The sequence below is a fragment of the Corvus hawaiiensis genome, chromosome 6 (assembly GCF_020740725.1).
Source record: "Corvus hawaiiensis isolate bCorHaw1 chromosome 6, bCorHaw1.pri.cur, whole genome shotgun sequence".
NCBI lineage: Eukaryota > Metazoa > Chordata > Aves > Passeriformes > Corvidae > Corvus > Corvus hawaiiensis.
In genome coordinates this window covers 27,584,160-27,601,562 of record NC_063218.1, presented here as the reverse complement: position 1 = coordinate 27,601,562, position 17,403 = coordinate 27,584,160, and the positions used below count along the sequence as shown (strand labels likewise).

At 36.6% G+C, this 17,403-nt stretch overlaps 1 protein-coding gene across 1 annotated transcript in view; it reads left to right on the top strand.

Annotated features, from left to right (window-relative positions):
* The window catches only part of NUBPL (NUBP iron-sulfur cluster assembly factor, mitochondrial), an 84,377-nt gene that overhangs the window by 40,173 nt on the left and 26,801 nt on the right, over positions 1-17,403 (top strand). Inside the window, exon 7 of the mRNA XM_048307144.1 lies at positions 12,461-12,554. Within this exon, the coding sequence (XP_048163101.1) occupies positions 12,461-12,554 (94 nt within the window). The remainder of the gene's footprint in view (positions 1-12,460; positions 12,555-17,403) is intronic.

Genomic DNA, 17,403 nt, shown 5'->3' with positions numbered 1-17,403 from the left:
AGTCTATGCACACTTGTTTATGTATCAACAGAAGATATGTACCAGAAATGTATATGCTTAGTGCAGATTAATACTGTTTTCCTCTATGTTCTGTGTTTTGGCAAATATCCATCCGTCTTAGGATATTTGCTAATTTCAAAACTGACATGTGTTTCACAATATTCATGTGTTTATCCAATTTATCTCCAAGTAATTGAGGCAGATAGTCAGTAGCAGATATTTACAGTTTACATTTCATAGAACTAAACAAAGCTGCTCTATGTATATGCTTATATTATAAACTACAAAGACATGTTTATATTTGCAGTGCATAATTCTAAACTACAGTAGTCTTACTTACAGTGTCACTACAGTGAAAAATTTCCCAGCTTTTCCACAATTACAAAAATATTTCTTCTGTTTATTTCTTCTGTTTTGAGATGCCTCCGCCTGAGGTGGACATAGAGATGGTTAGTTCAGGCTAAAGTCTGCCACCTTATAGTTTTGGAAAAAGAAAAAAACCAGGTGAGGCATCATTGTTAATCAAAGAAATAAGAGCAGTTGCGTCTTTAGGGAGTTGGAAAGCTTTTTTTATTTTAATTTTTTGATCTAGAGTATGAGAATGAAGAGATCCAGACATTTCGTCCCTCAACATAAGATCATTGGTATTATGTATGTGTTCTATTTAGAAATGTCCTCTGCTATTGGAGGTATTTTGAAAAGAGAAACAACACTCAGTAATACTGACTGAACTGCCAGTGCTAAAACTGCAGTAGGATATGCCACTAAGACTGCATCTACAGCTGGCAGATGGTAAACTATAACTGAATGCTTGTGAGATTTTTCTTAAGTTTTTAATAAGCTTTCTTTTAAATCAAGGAAGGTCAAATTTCATTCCCTTGTTTTGTCACTGAAATTAAGGAACCTGTTTCAAGGGCGAGATAAGATGACCCATTCATACCTTACAAAAGAATTAGTAAAAATTCTTATACTCATTTTTTATTAAATGTATTTTGCAAAAACTAAAGGATAAATAAACTAGTTTCTTCTCCTTCAGAACTGACTTAAATCAATGGAAATCTCTACACTAATTTCTACACCATGCTTCAGCTGTGATGTTGGTGTTTAGAAAAGCCTGCTACAGGAATTTGTAGAATCATCATTAATTTGCTCATATGTTAATAATCACCTTGAAAGGTCCTGTCTGTCCTGAGAGAACTGCCTTAACCAGTCCCAATCAGTATGTACATATTTAAAGGAAATGATTGTACTTCCTGGAGATCAGAAGCTGAACGTTGATACAGAGATGTACTGTAGCCAGAAGTGTGGGAGATGGCAGAAAGCTTTCTTTCCACTCCTCTGTCCCCCAGTTAGAGTACTTCTATTGTCACCCTTTGTCTTGAGTGTTCCTGTATGTTTTGGGGTGGGTGTGAGTGAACGAATATGGGCTTGATTCTTTTTGTTTCTAGCTGAAGCTACAGAACCTGTTCTCTGGACTTTCTTCCCTTAATTAAGCAGGATCCATACAGCTCCCTGTTGCTTTATTGGCTCACATTAGCAGCTGATTTGAAAAGGGATTATAGTTGCTGAAAGCAATTGACAATCATAGAAAGAAGTGTTAAGAAAACCAGAAAAACCCAAAAACATTAGCCAACACTTACGGCTGAACTGGAAGTATTTGTAGTAAATGTATTTTAAATGTCTTTAAGGATTAAAAAAAAAGCCTAACAGCGTAGTGAGAATGTATTTACAGCAAACATTTCTTGGCCTGGTTCCTCAGCTGTCATAGTTATGACTGTGCAGTTATTGCTGCTGTGGGAACAGGCTGTGAGAGTGTTTTCTTTGCTCTGCTTCCAGTAGTCTCATCTCTTGTGCACATTACACAGGTATGCAAATGTCTCCTCTCCTTTGCATAAAACAAATGCAGAATATGCAACTGTTTTGCTGGATTTGTTGACTAGACAGGAAGAAATGGCAGAGAGTTCATGATGTCTCAAAATGGCTGTGCTGGGGTTAGATTTTTTTTTTACTCAAGGTTTTAAAGGAAAGTGTTCTGAGGTTTAAGATTTCTCTGCAGCAAAGTTCAGAACTTTGTGCCTAAATGGCATCCAGCATCATTCTTGGAAAGAGGTAGTGATTTAAGCATGATTTGAAGTGTTTGCTAAACAGGAATACTGGTGGTAAAGGAGCGAGGGAAAGAAGGCACTGCTTGTTTTCTTTCCTAAATGAAACTTCCATTATTTACGTAAACTTTTTCAAAAAAAATAGGAGACACCTAATGCTACTCTTCTACTTTCTTTGTTCTCCTCCGCTAGTAAGAGGGTTTGTTCTTTGTTTCTAGCTGTTGTAGGTTAGATGCAGAAAGGGACATGGGCTGTGCTGTGCTGTGCCGAAGAGGCTGGTGTCCAGCCTGCAGGAATGGAGAGTTAAACCAAAGCTTCGCCTGGAGCCACTGCATACCTGGAGAATACATCACTTGTCATTCTCTGTGTAGTGAGGGGTTACTTTGCCCTCCTGAAGGTACCTTCAGACTCTTCGGCAGTGCCTTAGAAGAATAGGTGATGTATCTTGGAGTGCTGAAGTTTAGAGCTTGGTGTGGAATAAGTGGAAATTAATGGTGTAAGTCAGTGGGAGTAGGTTTGCCAAGTGGAATTAAGTGGTGCTGAAGATGTTGAACGAGAGGGCTATAAGGAAAAGCCTGTGGGCTGTCTCACTTTCTGTATCTGTCCTGGATTTCAGCACCTAAATGTAACCTTATTAGACAGCTGTGTAGAGTGAAAATTTAAAGCCAAAACTGAGCATCTTCTGTTAAGCGCCAAGATCCTTCTTTCAGTTGAACTCCACGGGCTTATCCTCTGTTCATAATAAGAGCCTTGGAAGCCTGAACATGAGAGATGCAAGTTTGGTTACGTTACCAGTTTAGCATTTAGGGCTGTATTACCTGCTCACTCACCCAGGAGAGTGCCCTGCAATCACATACAGCAGTCATAACCCTCTGCTCTACAGCTAGAGATGCAAGATTCCTGAGGGCAGGACTAGACGCATGAAGGGGGAGCATGACCAGATCTGTGCAGGAAATTCAGTTAACCTGAAGCTTTAGCTTTCCAGGTGAATACCTCAGCTGGCCTTGTATAGGGTCATGGTAGTTTCTGTGGCCTTTGCATTCTTGCTTACATAGTTTTATCCAGGTAAATGCCACCTGCCTGGGAAATCAAAACTGACATCTTCCCATTCATAGATATGTTCTCTCATGTGTCTAACTGTGATATTAAGCAGTTGCTATTACAAGAGCAGAACCACAGGCTTTGAGATTTTGGTTTTGGTTTGATTCTTTTCTTTTTTAATGGTCACGTGTGCTCAGCTTTGTGTTGAGTTCAGTGTTTCCAGTGGCAGGTGCATTTAGAGAGTGCCTGCTAGATTGGGCTTGTAAGACTTGCTTTTTTTCCGCAAATGTGTGTGTAATTAATGGATCCCAAATGGGCTTCAGGTTGAAATTTTATGCTCGATGGAGATTTTTTATTTCCTTTCCTAAACAGTCGAGATCTTTGGTGGAATGTGTAGGTGGAGCTCAACAGAGCTGCTTTTTGAGCATGCTTTTTTTTCCCCATTTTTCAGCCTTTCTTTTTCATCTTTTTGATCGAAACAAAAGTGGAACCTTGCTACCTCTGAATATTGATTCTACTTTGACACACTGTTTAGCATTACACATTAATTTTACTTACTAAACAACTTTGAATGTAACTGTATAAACAGCTTTTAAAAATTAATATTGAATTAATATATGTTAAACTGATTGCACAGAGTTGTTTCTTTTCTTTTTAATAATCCAGCTTGCATTCTGTCTGTTGGAAGCTGACAGATTGATCCTTCACTCAAACCATCCTCCCATATCTCTTTTGCTCCCAGAAAATAACTGCAGGTATCCAAGAATAGCAGCAGGTTTTGTACTAGTATTCTTTGTAGAAAGTGATTATTTCTCACATCCCAAGTGATTGACACAAACATAAAGTAATTGTGCTTAAGGTACCAGAGATTAGTGTCATGTGGCTTTTTTTTCCCCTCCCCCTCCCTAACAATGAAGAAGCTGCTTTTTTGTACTGTTTATGAAGCTGTAGAAGATGTTTCACTTCTTAGCGTGTTTAGCTCTTTCAGTAGTATCTTTTAAAAGAAAAATTATGTTCTCCTAGAAGAATGCTGCCTTTGGAATATAGTTCCTACTATGCAACTAAAGTGGACATTTAAAATTCTTTTTCTGCTAGATTTTTTATTCTGTATAAAAACCATTAAATAAGAACTGAAGCTAAAGAAAAAGCTAGGAAGTGAATAAAAATATGAAGATTCTCCATTGCTTGATGGTAATCACTGGATGTCCCTGAAACTCACAGTATCAGCACCTTCAGCAAATTATTGTAATTAGGTTTAGAATACAAGGAACACTTTTATTGTTGTAGATTCCTAACTGAGGACACTGGTGAATGCAGAAGCATGGTTCTGTGGGCACAGCAATTATTTTGGCAATCTATAATTGGTTCTTTCACAGATTATCTGTTGTCTGATTGATAGTAAATGCTCTTAGTACTCTAGGGATATGACATTCAGCACATCTTTAAATTGTGGCTGTGGTACGTGTGTGACTGCAAAATGTGTATTGTTTTAAAATTTGCTTTCATTTTTACATCTCGTCTGTGTCTTTAATGTCTTTTCTGTGTTCTATTATTTGTAAGGACAATGTATATGCAATTTTTCTTGCTCCTTTCTGATGTAAAGGCAGTTTTTTTGACAGAGAACATATACCAACTTGCAATCGCAGTCCCATGGTCATGAATCTGCTCTGTTCACTCTCGCATGTACCCTTCCTTACATTCTTTTCTCACACTCTCTCATAATCTTCAGTCTTCCTGAAGAGTTGAAAGGTTCTATATTTTGTGCAGCCTTATTGTAACTCTTGTTGGAAGTATTGATTGTTTTGCTTTGAGATAATTAAAGCAGACTCTCCAACACTGGTTTTATTTGCAAGGGCTGAATTTTTTGAATTCTGTGACTGAGGAAGATATATTTGTGAATTTAAGTACAGAAATTTTGGAGGACAAATTTTAATCCATATTTGTGAAAAACAGGTTGTTTAAAAAAAAGAAAACCAGCATTTTATTATTTAAAATTCATGTTTCAACTCAAGGCTAGTTACTTTAAACTCTCACCAGACAGAAAATTATGTTCTTTATTGAGATTTACTGTCTTTTGGCCTCTGTTCAGCTGTCTACATCTAACTGATTCTATTTGAGTTTTTATGTTGCACTGTTTATGGTGATATTGGAGGGTTTTCTTCAGCAGAGTTTTAAGTGACTTGAATAACACCTATGATGTTACTTTCTTCTGTAATCCTTTTTTAGGTGGCTTTAGACTGGCCTCTGCAGAAGTTCCCTTTTCTGTACAAAAAAGCATTATACATTGTAGTTGAGAAAGAATTTTCTGACATTTTTAATCTAATGATTTTTAGTTTAAGTGCTGATTTAAGATCATTGTTTCAGTGGTGGTCATGAAGTGGTACCTATAATAGTCTGTCGGTACCTCAGTAAGGAATTTATAATTTTTTTTTCTTGTACCAGAAAATGAACTGAACATTAAGGAAGTTCAATAACTTACAAAGCAGTTTAGAAACATTCATTTCCATTGCACAACTTAAACATTCAGTCTTAAATTATATATCAGCTTTCAACATAATTACAGAATTGTAGGCTGAAATACATATGGGGAGTGGTCTTATTAAGCTTCTCCCTTTTGGTATTTGTTGCCAACACTTGTAATATTTCCTTCTATTGTTATTGTAGGGGAAATCTGGTTCAGACAGCTTATATAAATTTTATGAGCTTAAGTTGACTCCTGATAATACTGCCTTAAAAATGTGGTGTTGGCTTTGGATTTGATAGCTAGACAATGATTTTACCTTTGTGTATGAGTAAGGAGAACTCAGAATTTGTAGTTTAGGTGATGTGTTTAACGTAGCTGTATCAACGTGGTGATTAGTTTAATTAGAAGATGTGACACTAGCCCAGTTTCTTCTGATTTGTTTACCTTTATGTTACCTAACTTTTGTGCTTAGTTTTATTGCAGAAAGACATAGGAATAGACACTTGCTTATTCCATATTTATTTTCCTGATGTCATTATTCAGAAGCTGAACTACAGGCAGTTCTGTATTGTAGAACCTGGGAAAAAAAAAGATGGTGTATTTCTGAAGAAAAGTTTCTGCAAATTTTGTATTGCATAATTTGTGGTTCAAGGGTAGAGAGAGCAGCAGACCAATGATCAGTTTCAAGACTGCATAATAGAAGTTTGCTTTCCAGACTGTCATCCTTTAGGGAAAAAATCCCTGGGAAATGGGAATCCCAGCTCACAAAAGCTCTTTGTAGTAACAGCTTGAACCTGGAGGAAGAGCCTTTTATACATGGTAGTGCTGATAGTCTTCATCAGAATTACTCCTTTTCAGTCATCCGCAGAGATCATCTCCAGGCTCTTATGGACATTCCAGACTGCCCCACAGCTGGGTTCCATCTGCCATTCAAGCTGACACGATGTTGACTGGGCTTCCTGAAGAAGCTTGGTGTTGAGTGCCTTCCCTCCATCTCCTGGAACACCCCACAGAGAATAACCTCTTTATTGCTGCCTTCTGGAAAGTGTTTAGTTTTGTTGGTTGTACAAATGAAGGTCACAGAAACTTCAGGTTACTGTATTTGCCTTCAATTCTTAACATTATTAAAAGCCGTCAGGGAGGAAGAGGAGGAGGCCAGTTTCTGTTTTGGTTGTTGAATTGAACAGGACTCTGGCATTCTTCCTAGGCACTTATTTCTAAAAGTTACTCTTAACCTATATTGAGAAAGACTAGGAGAATTTCCTTTTCCTTGTGGGTGTCTTTGTAGCAAACTGTTTTTATGCTTCACCTCAATTTCTCTCTGAATTTGGCAGAACAGACTGCTCAGAAATACCTTAGAGGGAATTTGAAGTGTTGCAGTGCATCTGTTTTTCATGGTGTTACATTGCAAGGCTTTGAGATTGGTTAAGCATCAGAGGACAAGTTAAAGGGGCAGTTGTGTTTATTCAGAAAGTGTCGAGTTGTGTTAAGCACTGTGGCATATCCTGTTATGATATTAAATAGGAGAAAGTTTCCATAGGGGCTAAAAATCTTTCGGTTTATGTCTGGGGAATGTCTTCTTTCTTTATCAAATACTTCTGAAAATGCATTAAAAATTTTGATTAAAATGCTATGTTTCATTGTATTATTCCTAAGTTATCTGTTTTCGTACACTGTGAAACTACTTACTGGTTTTTAATGTCTGTGTGTGTCTAAACAGCATCTTGTAAGTAATTTTTCAATGAAGTATTATTTTGGTACATGTTTTATGTTAAAATACATGGTTTTTATTTTAAATGCATGTTTTATCTTAACACATAACTACATGTGAACAGGTATATAAATCTTCATTTAAGAACGTAATTTCTCACCTTTACTTTGTTCAGCTGCTTGCCTGGATTAAATCATTAATATACACACAAAGTACTTAGGAGAGGAGGATGAATCTGGCAGGAATAGACTTCTGCCTGCAGTGTAGCTCTTGCTGTTTTTCTGATCCTGGTGTTCAGAGTTTGGCTGGCTGCTGCCAAGTCTGCACCTGCATAATGCTTGATTGTAACTCTGCATGTATTCCTCTTAATAAGAACAAGTAAATAATATCTTCTGTTATTTACCAAACAACCAAACATGAGGATTACTTCAAAGTCATAAGTAGCAATCCCTCATCTGTTCTAATGCTCTATCATTTCTGCCTCATGCACAGAGGATGCTGAGGCTTCATTCCTCAGCAGAAATGTCATCTGTATCTATGTGTTCTACCTTGGGTTTAACTTGCTATTTAGAACCCATACTCAAAATTCGTATCTGGTATTTTGATTATGGATTGTCACATAAGCAGAATGATTGATTAAAGTAATTTACATAGAAGCATTCCTGGTGTTTCTGAGCAAGGGAAAATACACAGAAGCACATGGCACTTAATTACATTGCTTAACAATAAATGCCAAGTTAAGCCTTTTTTAAAAAGGATGAATACTGTGCTTAAGGAAAATGCAATTACATTTCTATGCTTTGAAATGTTTTACACACTGTATACATTAGAGGGGCAAAGACATTAACACCTCTGTACATGCAAAGGTGCTGACAGATTTCAGATGCTACAAGGCAGGCTTGTGTAGCTGCTGTCTGCCTATTGCTTGCAAAGGGAACTCTCTGAGCTCATTTTCTTGTGTGAAACCGCATTTGCATACAGACACACTTCTTGGAACTCATTGAGAACATGAGGACAGTGGTCCTGATTTGGTAAATTGTTGCATATAAACAGGATTTACATTCAAATTAGTGTGTTACATCAAAGCCTGATTATATGTTCAATTTTATTAATGTTGAATGAATGGCAGTAGTAGATTTCAACAAGCCACTCCTGATTTTATGTTCCAGTTCTAAATTTAATTAAAAATGTCTTTCCCCTCTTTCTTTCTGCTGTGTTGAAATTTAGTAACAGACCTGGAATTTCTTCTCCCATTAAATAAAGTGTACACTTCTATAACAAATTATCCAAATTACATTCAATAATGTGTTTAATAAAGGATTTTCATACTGCTGTACTCCTGTGGGATGGTAATGGAGGAGGAACTGAACGTCATCCAATCCTTGCAGAATAGAATCAAATAAGAGGACAGTGAGAAATGGGGTTACGTGCAGCATTCCCCAGCCCAAGTCTGAGCAAACCTATATAGTAGTCTAGACACTACTGCTCACTACTAGGCAAATACGCTAGCTCAGTTCTTTCCAGAAATTATGGCTATATCATTTTGGTGCAGCTCTCCCTTCTTGCCCTGAATTACAAATGAAGAAGAGGAAAATGAAATCGTGACGATAACTACCTGACTACATTCAAAATTAAAAGCAAGGTTGGTTTTAATTAGGAGTGGTTTTCCAATATGGTTTGCCACCTGACTTTCTTTTCACCAGTTCAGCACCACAGCAGTGGCATGACTCAAGAGAGGTTTGTGGAGGGTAGTTCCTTTATATATTCAGTACTTACAGACCTTGGCATCTTTGCTGTGGCTTTTTCTGAACTTGTGGGACAAAAGCCTGTCTTCCTCCTATTCTACACAGTGGTAAGATGTCCTCTCCACTGCTGCTGGGATGGTGTAGCTTTTCCGTTTTTCTGTGCTCATATTTGTAAGTATTATAACAGAGCACACTTAATTTGATAGACAGCGCATTTCTTTTTCTTTTCAATCTGTGAATTTGAAGAAAATTTGTGAAATAAGATGTTTACAGTACCCTAAATTAAATAAAGCGTTATAATTTAATTACACTATGTGTTAACAGAGTATTTTTCCTGTTGCCTAGCAATGAGATTTACCATGAGATTCACCATGTGCTTAAGATTCCTTTATTAGCTTCATTTTTTAAAGGTTTACAACTTTATTAAGAAATCATTAAAAATCATTATTTATAGGACCATCCAGAAAGTGCATGTTTGATGTTACGGGATCACTTACTCAGGAAGCTTGAGGCAGATTTCTGTACCCTTTTTTCCCTGCTACTATATGGGGTAAATTTCGACAGTAACTTCTTGAGCAAAAATTTGTGTATCCCCACAAATCTGAATGCCTAGGAAAGGCTTTGAGCCCCTGGCATTTGCAGTCGCCTCCAGCAGCGTTGCACAACTGTTATGCTTGGTATGTTGGACGATCACATGGAACTTGATGAAGGAGACTAGTGCTTGAAGAGGTTGGAGGAGCAAAACATCTGGTAAGGCTGAAAAGAAAAGCTCTAGGTCAAGCCCAGAAAGTCACTTTGGTACACAGGAGGAGCTAGCTTATAGTTAGCGCTGGCAACTATATGGAAAACCAGACAGTTTTTAGCTTGAGGAGAAAATATTTTTCATTCCAGTTACCGATAAGGGTGGGATTTGGGTTGTTTTGTACTACTCCATAAGGCAGTGGTGTACCTAGAAGGACTTGAATTTGAGCTCCTGGAGAAAACGGCTGAAAATCACTAAATATCCAAGGGTTTTTTCCAATAATATATCCAAGAACCAAGAGTTTTTGGCAGACAAAGTGATTAGAAACTGTATCAGAATGATAGTAGCGCTATGCCACTCATAGATGTGTTTCCAGACTGCATCTTGCTGCAAGGCAGAAAGCAAAAAAACAGTTTATTCATTCTATTCTGTAGAAGCATTTAAGGAAGGAGAATATTATTACTGGAATTGTATTATATGTAATTGTATTATATATAATATAATATAAATATATAATTGTACTATATATTATATATTATATATCATATATATATATGAACTTAACAAAAGATGCCAGAATCAGCCTTCATGAAGACTTGGGAGGGGGGAGATGTTTTGAATTAATCCATTAATCCTTTCTGAAAACTAAAACTGCCTATGCCTATCTAGCATTTCAGAATGGTTGTGATTATTATGAAAGATGCGGGTTTTGCATATTGAGATTTATACGTGTTACTTACGGAAGATCTCTGTGTTCAGTTGCAAATCTTCAAGGAATGTGGCTTTATTAATATTGTAAACTACTACATCTATATCATTTCAATCTGTCACTTTTATTACGGTTGATTTTTAATTAAGAAACATAGAAATTTGAAGTTCATGCCTTCATGTGAGCAAAGTAGTTTTTACTGGGCAAGGAGGCATTCATCAGCACTGGCATTTATCTGGTGAATAACTAAGCAAGATTAGTTAAGAAAACCAAACTAAAAACCAGACTTTTTTCCAGATAAAATGGCTTTCCTACCCATAATTGTTTCAGTATGTATTTTTTTGCACAGATACGTAGTTTTTCTTCGGGGTTATATAGTCTCAATATGATTATGAATGCTAACTGGTTTTAGAAATCTGCTAGATTTATGTCAATTTTGTTGACAAAATATAGATATTACAGATCATACAGATCAATATCAAATGTGAAAAAGTGCAGTGTTTTCTGTGGTTAACGTAAGTGGCATTTCTTGTTTAGCTAGACTGTCTTAGGCACCTTTTAGTGGTCCTGCAGCTTTTGTATAGAAAATGAGAAAAGGGAGGTGTGCTTGGAAGTCCCTAATTTAGACATGTAAAGTTAGAATTTTCAGCTAACTTTTACCACCGCTGTTCTCTCATAAGTGCTCTGAAGTCTTCCTTCTTCATTAGTCTGCCTTGGAAAGAGAAAAATTCCATTTCTCGCTGGAGTGCCTAGTGGATTAGTGATCTGGATTTCACATGGCATGTGCTTCCCTAGAAGGTCATCATCCACAGAAGAGCTGAATGAAAATGGATGAGTGTTCCCTTGACAGGGTCTAGTATGACAGTAACTAGGGGACTGGCAAAGTGTTGATTATTTTTTGCTGTTAAAATGACACTTGAGGAAATGTGTAAAATACAATGCTTTAGCTTGGCATTTTCCTGTTTTAAAGTGGCTCATACAGTTGTATCTTGTATATGTTGTATCAATCAGAAACATACCATATAATTCCAGTATATTTGTTGCGAAATGTTTAGATAAGGTATAGGTAGGCTGTCCATCATATAGAGTAGGCCTAGGATCATTTCTGTTCTCATTAAGAGAACATTTCTCTCTGTGCACCATGGTCTAGGGAGAGTTTTTGGCTTTCCTTGAAATCTGTCCTAGTAAAAAAGGGTAAGTAATCTCAGTGTTCTCATGTTGGAGTCTAATATCTTTAATGGTTGCTCTCATCTGATGTCTAGCAAAAGTTTAATATTTTTTTATTTTGTGATGTTAAGAATGTTGTAAGTCTGTATAATTATACCTGGTGATTTTAATTTAACAAATCTAGGGTGTTTTGTTTCTTTATTTTTCTTTTGTCCCAACACCTCTTTTTCATAGAGAAAAATCCAGGACTGATAGCTCTAACTTCATAACAACAAAACAGGGGAAAAAAAGCCTAAATTTGTATGTAGCAAATAAGCTAGTAAATAAACTGTGTAGTTTCACAAGTGGTAAGAAGGAAGCAAAAGTAGTCTTAAATTAATAGAAGCAACTCCTGAGTGATATTTGCTGCACAAACCCCTGATTTTTAGCCTGAGTTTTACCTAATATTTGCTTCTAAGCCATGATTAAGCAGCTGCAAAGTAAAAGTCTTAAGTTATTTCTAATTTTTGGGGGGAAATAATTAAATAAGAATTATGCCAGTTAAGTTCATGATAAAGTTGCACTCTTAGTTTGCAATAATCAGCAAAGATTGTGTCTCAGGAAAATAATGTCTTGATCCCATGCTGAAAGTGTGACTGAGAGGACATCTCAGTATCATTCTTTTAGGTGTCCTTGGTTCACTTGTTTGCATTATAAGAAACAAGGATTGCACTAAAACATGAAGGGCCTTAAATAGAAACACATAAATCTCCACATACATTTGTATTGTTGTCTTCTAGGTTGACTGGGGTCAACTGGACTATTTAGTAATTGACATGCCACCTGGGACTGGAGATGTACAGCTGTCAGTATCACAGAATATTCCAATTGCAGGTATGTGTATTTCTTGACTGTTTCAGAGATTTGAAGTTAATTAAGTTTGGTAGCTTTGGAAAAATCTTGTTTTAAAACACCAGTCCAAAATTATTTTAATTTTTTCCAGCATGCTAAGAAATTGCTTTATCAGTTATATGGGGCTGGAAACATTATCAGTGATTTTTAATATGTTAGCATTACAGTTGTGTTTTTCTTTTAATCTAAGTTTGGAAAAGATTGAGAAGTCAATTGTAACTCTTGAAGGAAATATAGTCTTGCCAAAAACTGCTAAGTTTTGTAGTAGAAAACAATTCTCTTGTCTGTACATAGTAAAGCTAATACAATAAAATAGTTTGATTTCATTGCTTTTTAGTTAGACAGTGAAAATGCTGTTAATTCACAACATTTATTTAGATAAAGTATTTGGCACGATCATATGCTAATGCATTCTTTTTCCTTTTGTGTTATCAATTTTACTTTTTGTAGTGGATTTAGCCTTTGATGAAACAATCTTGCCATATGCAGGCTGCCCTCTAATCTCATTGGTTTCAGCAAGACTTAGAAATTCCGCTTCTGAAGAATGCGCAAGCATCTCACGAGGTCTAAAAGGCTGTAATGATTTATTACCTGTCTGACATGCTTCAACAGAAGCAATTGTCAATAACCAACATAAAAAATGTTAGGAACTCAATGGTGAAAGAGCAAAAGCAATCCTTACAGTCCCAGGACCAATTTAATAATTGCTATGGCTCTTCACCAGGAGGGGAGTCCATGGGATCTCCATTCTTGGTAGTTGTCCAGATCGTACTAGATAAATCCCTACCTGGCCTTACCTAATGTTGCCAGCAGAAGACCTCCAGAGACCTTTTTTGACTAACAGTTTTGTGAGTCCAAGTTATGAAAGAGTCAGTAGGACTGCTTGCTCCAGTTTTAATGGGATCAGACAGGTATGTTGATACAAACCTGAAATGGTAGCATTTTGTGTTGCACTTGCTCTTTTCTGAGTGCAGACTGATTCATGTGCACAGGCCCTGGTTCCCTCCAGCACTCCTTTGTCTCTGCACTTCAGTGGCAGTCACACACTGAAGTGAATCTACTAAATATTAAATTCGTAGAACTGTTTCACTTACATGTAGAACTCTTACCAGACTGTCTGTAAGTTTAGTTAATAAAGAACTGTTTATCTCTAAGACTTCATAAGACAGGATTAAAGAGTTACCTTAAGATACAGGTAGGAGATGGGCCCCTCTATAAGAAGACAACAGCTAACGGATTTTGGGATACATCCTACTTTCATAGCAGAAACATTAGCAGGACAGTCATGACTATAGATTTGAAAGTAGCCCTTTAACAAAATCAGGCATTTTCTTTAATACAGTCATGTCTCAACTTCAATCAGATGAACATGATAATCACAGTTATATATAAATATATATATTTAGATATATATATTTAGTACACACATTTTTTGACAAATTAATGTCAAGTCTGTGTGAAGATCTCATAACCTTCAATGATGTCAAGTTCAGAAAAACTTAAAGGTTTTGACATATAAAACTTAAATGTTCAGAAACATGCTAACTCAGCCATAACATTATTGCCCCGAAATTATTAATAATCATGGGAGGTTCTTTCTGCTGCCTGTGATTGCGTTGAGTGATGGAAGAGAGCAAACCAACAGAGTTGTAATGAAAAATACAATGATTTTTTCCCAGAAGAAGTAAAAGAGGAGGCTTCTAGTGCCTCACCTTATCAATGACCTGGAGCACGTGATAAAAAGCAAACTGTTCATACTAATTTTCTTAGATACAGTGCTTAGTAGGTTGCATGTGTCTGTAGCAAAGCAGGAGGGCCTTTTACTCCCAGGGTTTTAAGCAATGACGTGAAACATGACCGTGGCACAGTTTTTTGTAAGGTCGGATAATTGAATCATGTACATCAGGGCAGTAAAATTATGCAATTAAAAAGCTGTGGCTTTATTAGGGGCTTTTTTAAGTACAATGGGTATTGATAATTTCTGTTTACTACAACGCACCTAAGTGTCCTGGTTTAACATAAGAAAGGTCCTTAGACTCTTGATTTTCAAGGGATTGTTGTGCCCTTTCCCCACAGAATGCTGCACTGCTTTCAGAAGTGTGAGTGGTTATGGTGGTGCACTGCGTCCTCTGGGACAGAGAGGTGATGGAAATTACTTTAATCCTGTATTTCTTCTAAATTTTGGTGATGTCTGATTTTTATTTGAATTCTGAAATGGCTTCATGTTGTTCCTACAGTTGTTGAGTTCAGCTTAGTTTTTCATCAATCCTAGCTTCATAAAATTAGGAGTGGTAGCATCACTTTACATTTGTCTTTCCCATTAGTTGGTTTTCTTGACCATGCTGAAGTTGACTCTTGCAGTTTAAAAAAATAATGTATTCTGCTTTTGATGAAGACAAACACAGCAGACAAGGAGTAATAAGATATGTAATTCCCTGTGTTCTTACTGACTTAATGAATTTGTGATTTAGGAAGAATTTTCTCTCCTGTTTATTGTGGCTATTTTTCACCCTCATTGTAAGGATGTATTTTTGTGTATTACAGCTTGAACTGTGCATGCTTCTTTTACTTGCTTTCTGTCTCTTTTCTCTAAGAGTCCATAGCATTATTTAGCATGCTTTTATTTTCTTCAGCTTGGTTCCTTTCAAGGGTGTGGAAGACAGTGTTACAGGTCTTGATGATCTTTGGAGCATTCTACAGAATTCTGTTGCTTTGGGGACTCCATCTTCATTTGCAATTTGTATTTCTAAGCCCTTCATTGTCTTTTACTTTGTTACAGAAAGTGTTGTGCCACTCTGTTCCCTCTCCAGTTTTCTTGTGCTTTCTTTCTTTATCCTTTGAAGATGCCTTGAACAGTCATGGTATTAGTGGAATAATTTCTCTGTTTTTCCTCAGAGACAGCATATATATCTTAGTAAATTTAGAAGTGCAATATCTAATTTGCATGAACGTTGTTCTTTGATTTGCGTGCATGCATATGTGAGATACAGTATTTGCATTATGGTTCCTTCATTATTAATCTGTGGCTTCCTCAGGATAAGCAGTGTAGAATATTTTTATTTTGCCTCTAAACAAATTTACAAAACCCGCACACATTATTGCTAGCCACTTACAGAATTTTCTGTGAGTGCGAGAAAGAGCACTGGTGTCAAGATGTTTTGTTTGTGGCGGGTTTGTCCAGATGGGGCATAAAAAACTGTAGCTTTGCAGCATCTGAGCATAAGAGAGACATTGATAGGATACGTGAAATGGTATTGGGTTTTAATTTTACAAGACTGGGTTTTTTTCCTGCATCACAGGTCCCATAGCTTTCTTGAGTCAAAAGAAGACTAGAAAAATACCTAATGGGTATAAAAGCAACACAACAAGATGTGTCTTACAGTTCCAGTAGTCATTAAAGAGATTATCAGCTTCACGCAATCTTGGCTGGAGCAGCAGTTTTGTGTGGGTACTTTTCCTTCTTTAAAAGAAGGTGGAAAAGGAAACTACTGTGACTTTTGGTTTTATTTTTATTAGTCTTAGTCACCTTACAGGGAGACACATCTTATTTAGCATATTATTCTTTAATCATCTGTAACTTTGCTTATGCTGCAGTCATTCTTCAACAAACTGGCAGATGAGGAATGTTCTAATAGCTTGAAAATGTGATACATATTTCTGCATAAACACTGCTGCTTTCCTCAGATGCAAGTTTGCTTTCCAAATAGAAATCCAGGGTCAGTCTGGAGAAAATGGCTTTGTTCATGTCCATTGTTAGTTAATTTGTGTTGAGTTCTACTTCTTTACTTCTGCTTTATTCTTCTGTTCCATCTTTTGCATGAGCAAAACTTCCGAAGTGGATTCTTTATCATGTATTGAACATGCGTGCTTGGAAAAGTTAGAAACATCCTTACCCATTTTGCAGCTTTTAAAACATTTTAAAAACAGGGGGTTTCAGATGTTATGTGTGAATTAATGATATTACGAAAAATAAGGCTTATGATTCCTTTGCATTACCTAGCTGCTAAATTGAGAAATCTGTGTATTTGTTTGATCATTTATCTAAAAGAGACATAAGTGTAATAAATATTATTGGAGATGGATAATTAGCCTCCCTAAAGACTGGGAAAGAACTTTATTATTCTCTCCCTTCAGAGTGCAAGGGCTGCGTGGGAAGCAGCAAGAGCCTCTCTGTTCAAGAGGCAGTCTCAGAGCCCTGCACAAATGTTTCTGCCTTGTGGACAAGCTGCATTGTGGGGGCTGACCATTAAATTAGGCTGTCTGCTGCCTCCTCATTAACATTAAAGTGAAGTCAGTGTTAGTGAAGTGTGACAGCTTGACAGCTCTAGAGACTGATGCTGTCTCAGCTAGCAGAACCAGCTCCAGGTTAATACTGGAATTGCTTCATTTGCTAAAGTGTGTCATATCACCCTTTTCTTTGGATATTAAGGTGCCATAGCAGTGAAAACCATTAGAAGTGTACATCTGCCCAGTGGGAAGCTGACTGGGACTAACAAATAGTTTCACATCTTACTGAGCAATCTTTTAGTAATTGCAGTAATGAGTATTGAACTGAACTGTGTTTGTAGAGGAGACCTAAATGTAGAAGGCTTCAGATTTTATTTCAGTGTTCTTAATTTTCCCACCTTCTGAAATAACTTTTTTCCCCATACAAAGCACATATTATTAAAATCTTTATAATAATAAGCTCTAAAAAGGTTGTTAATAGGAATCAGAAAGACAATTAGTCAAGATAAGCAAAGTGAAAGCAATGTGAATACTATTTTTTTTCTCTCAAGTTCTATAAAAGCAGAAGCATTGCTGTTGCTAGTCATACAGGAAATTACGTTCG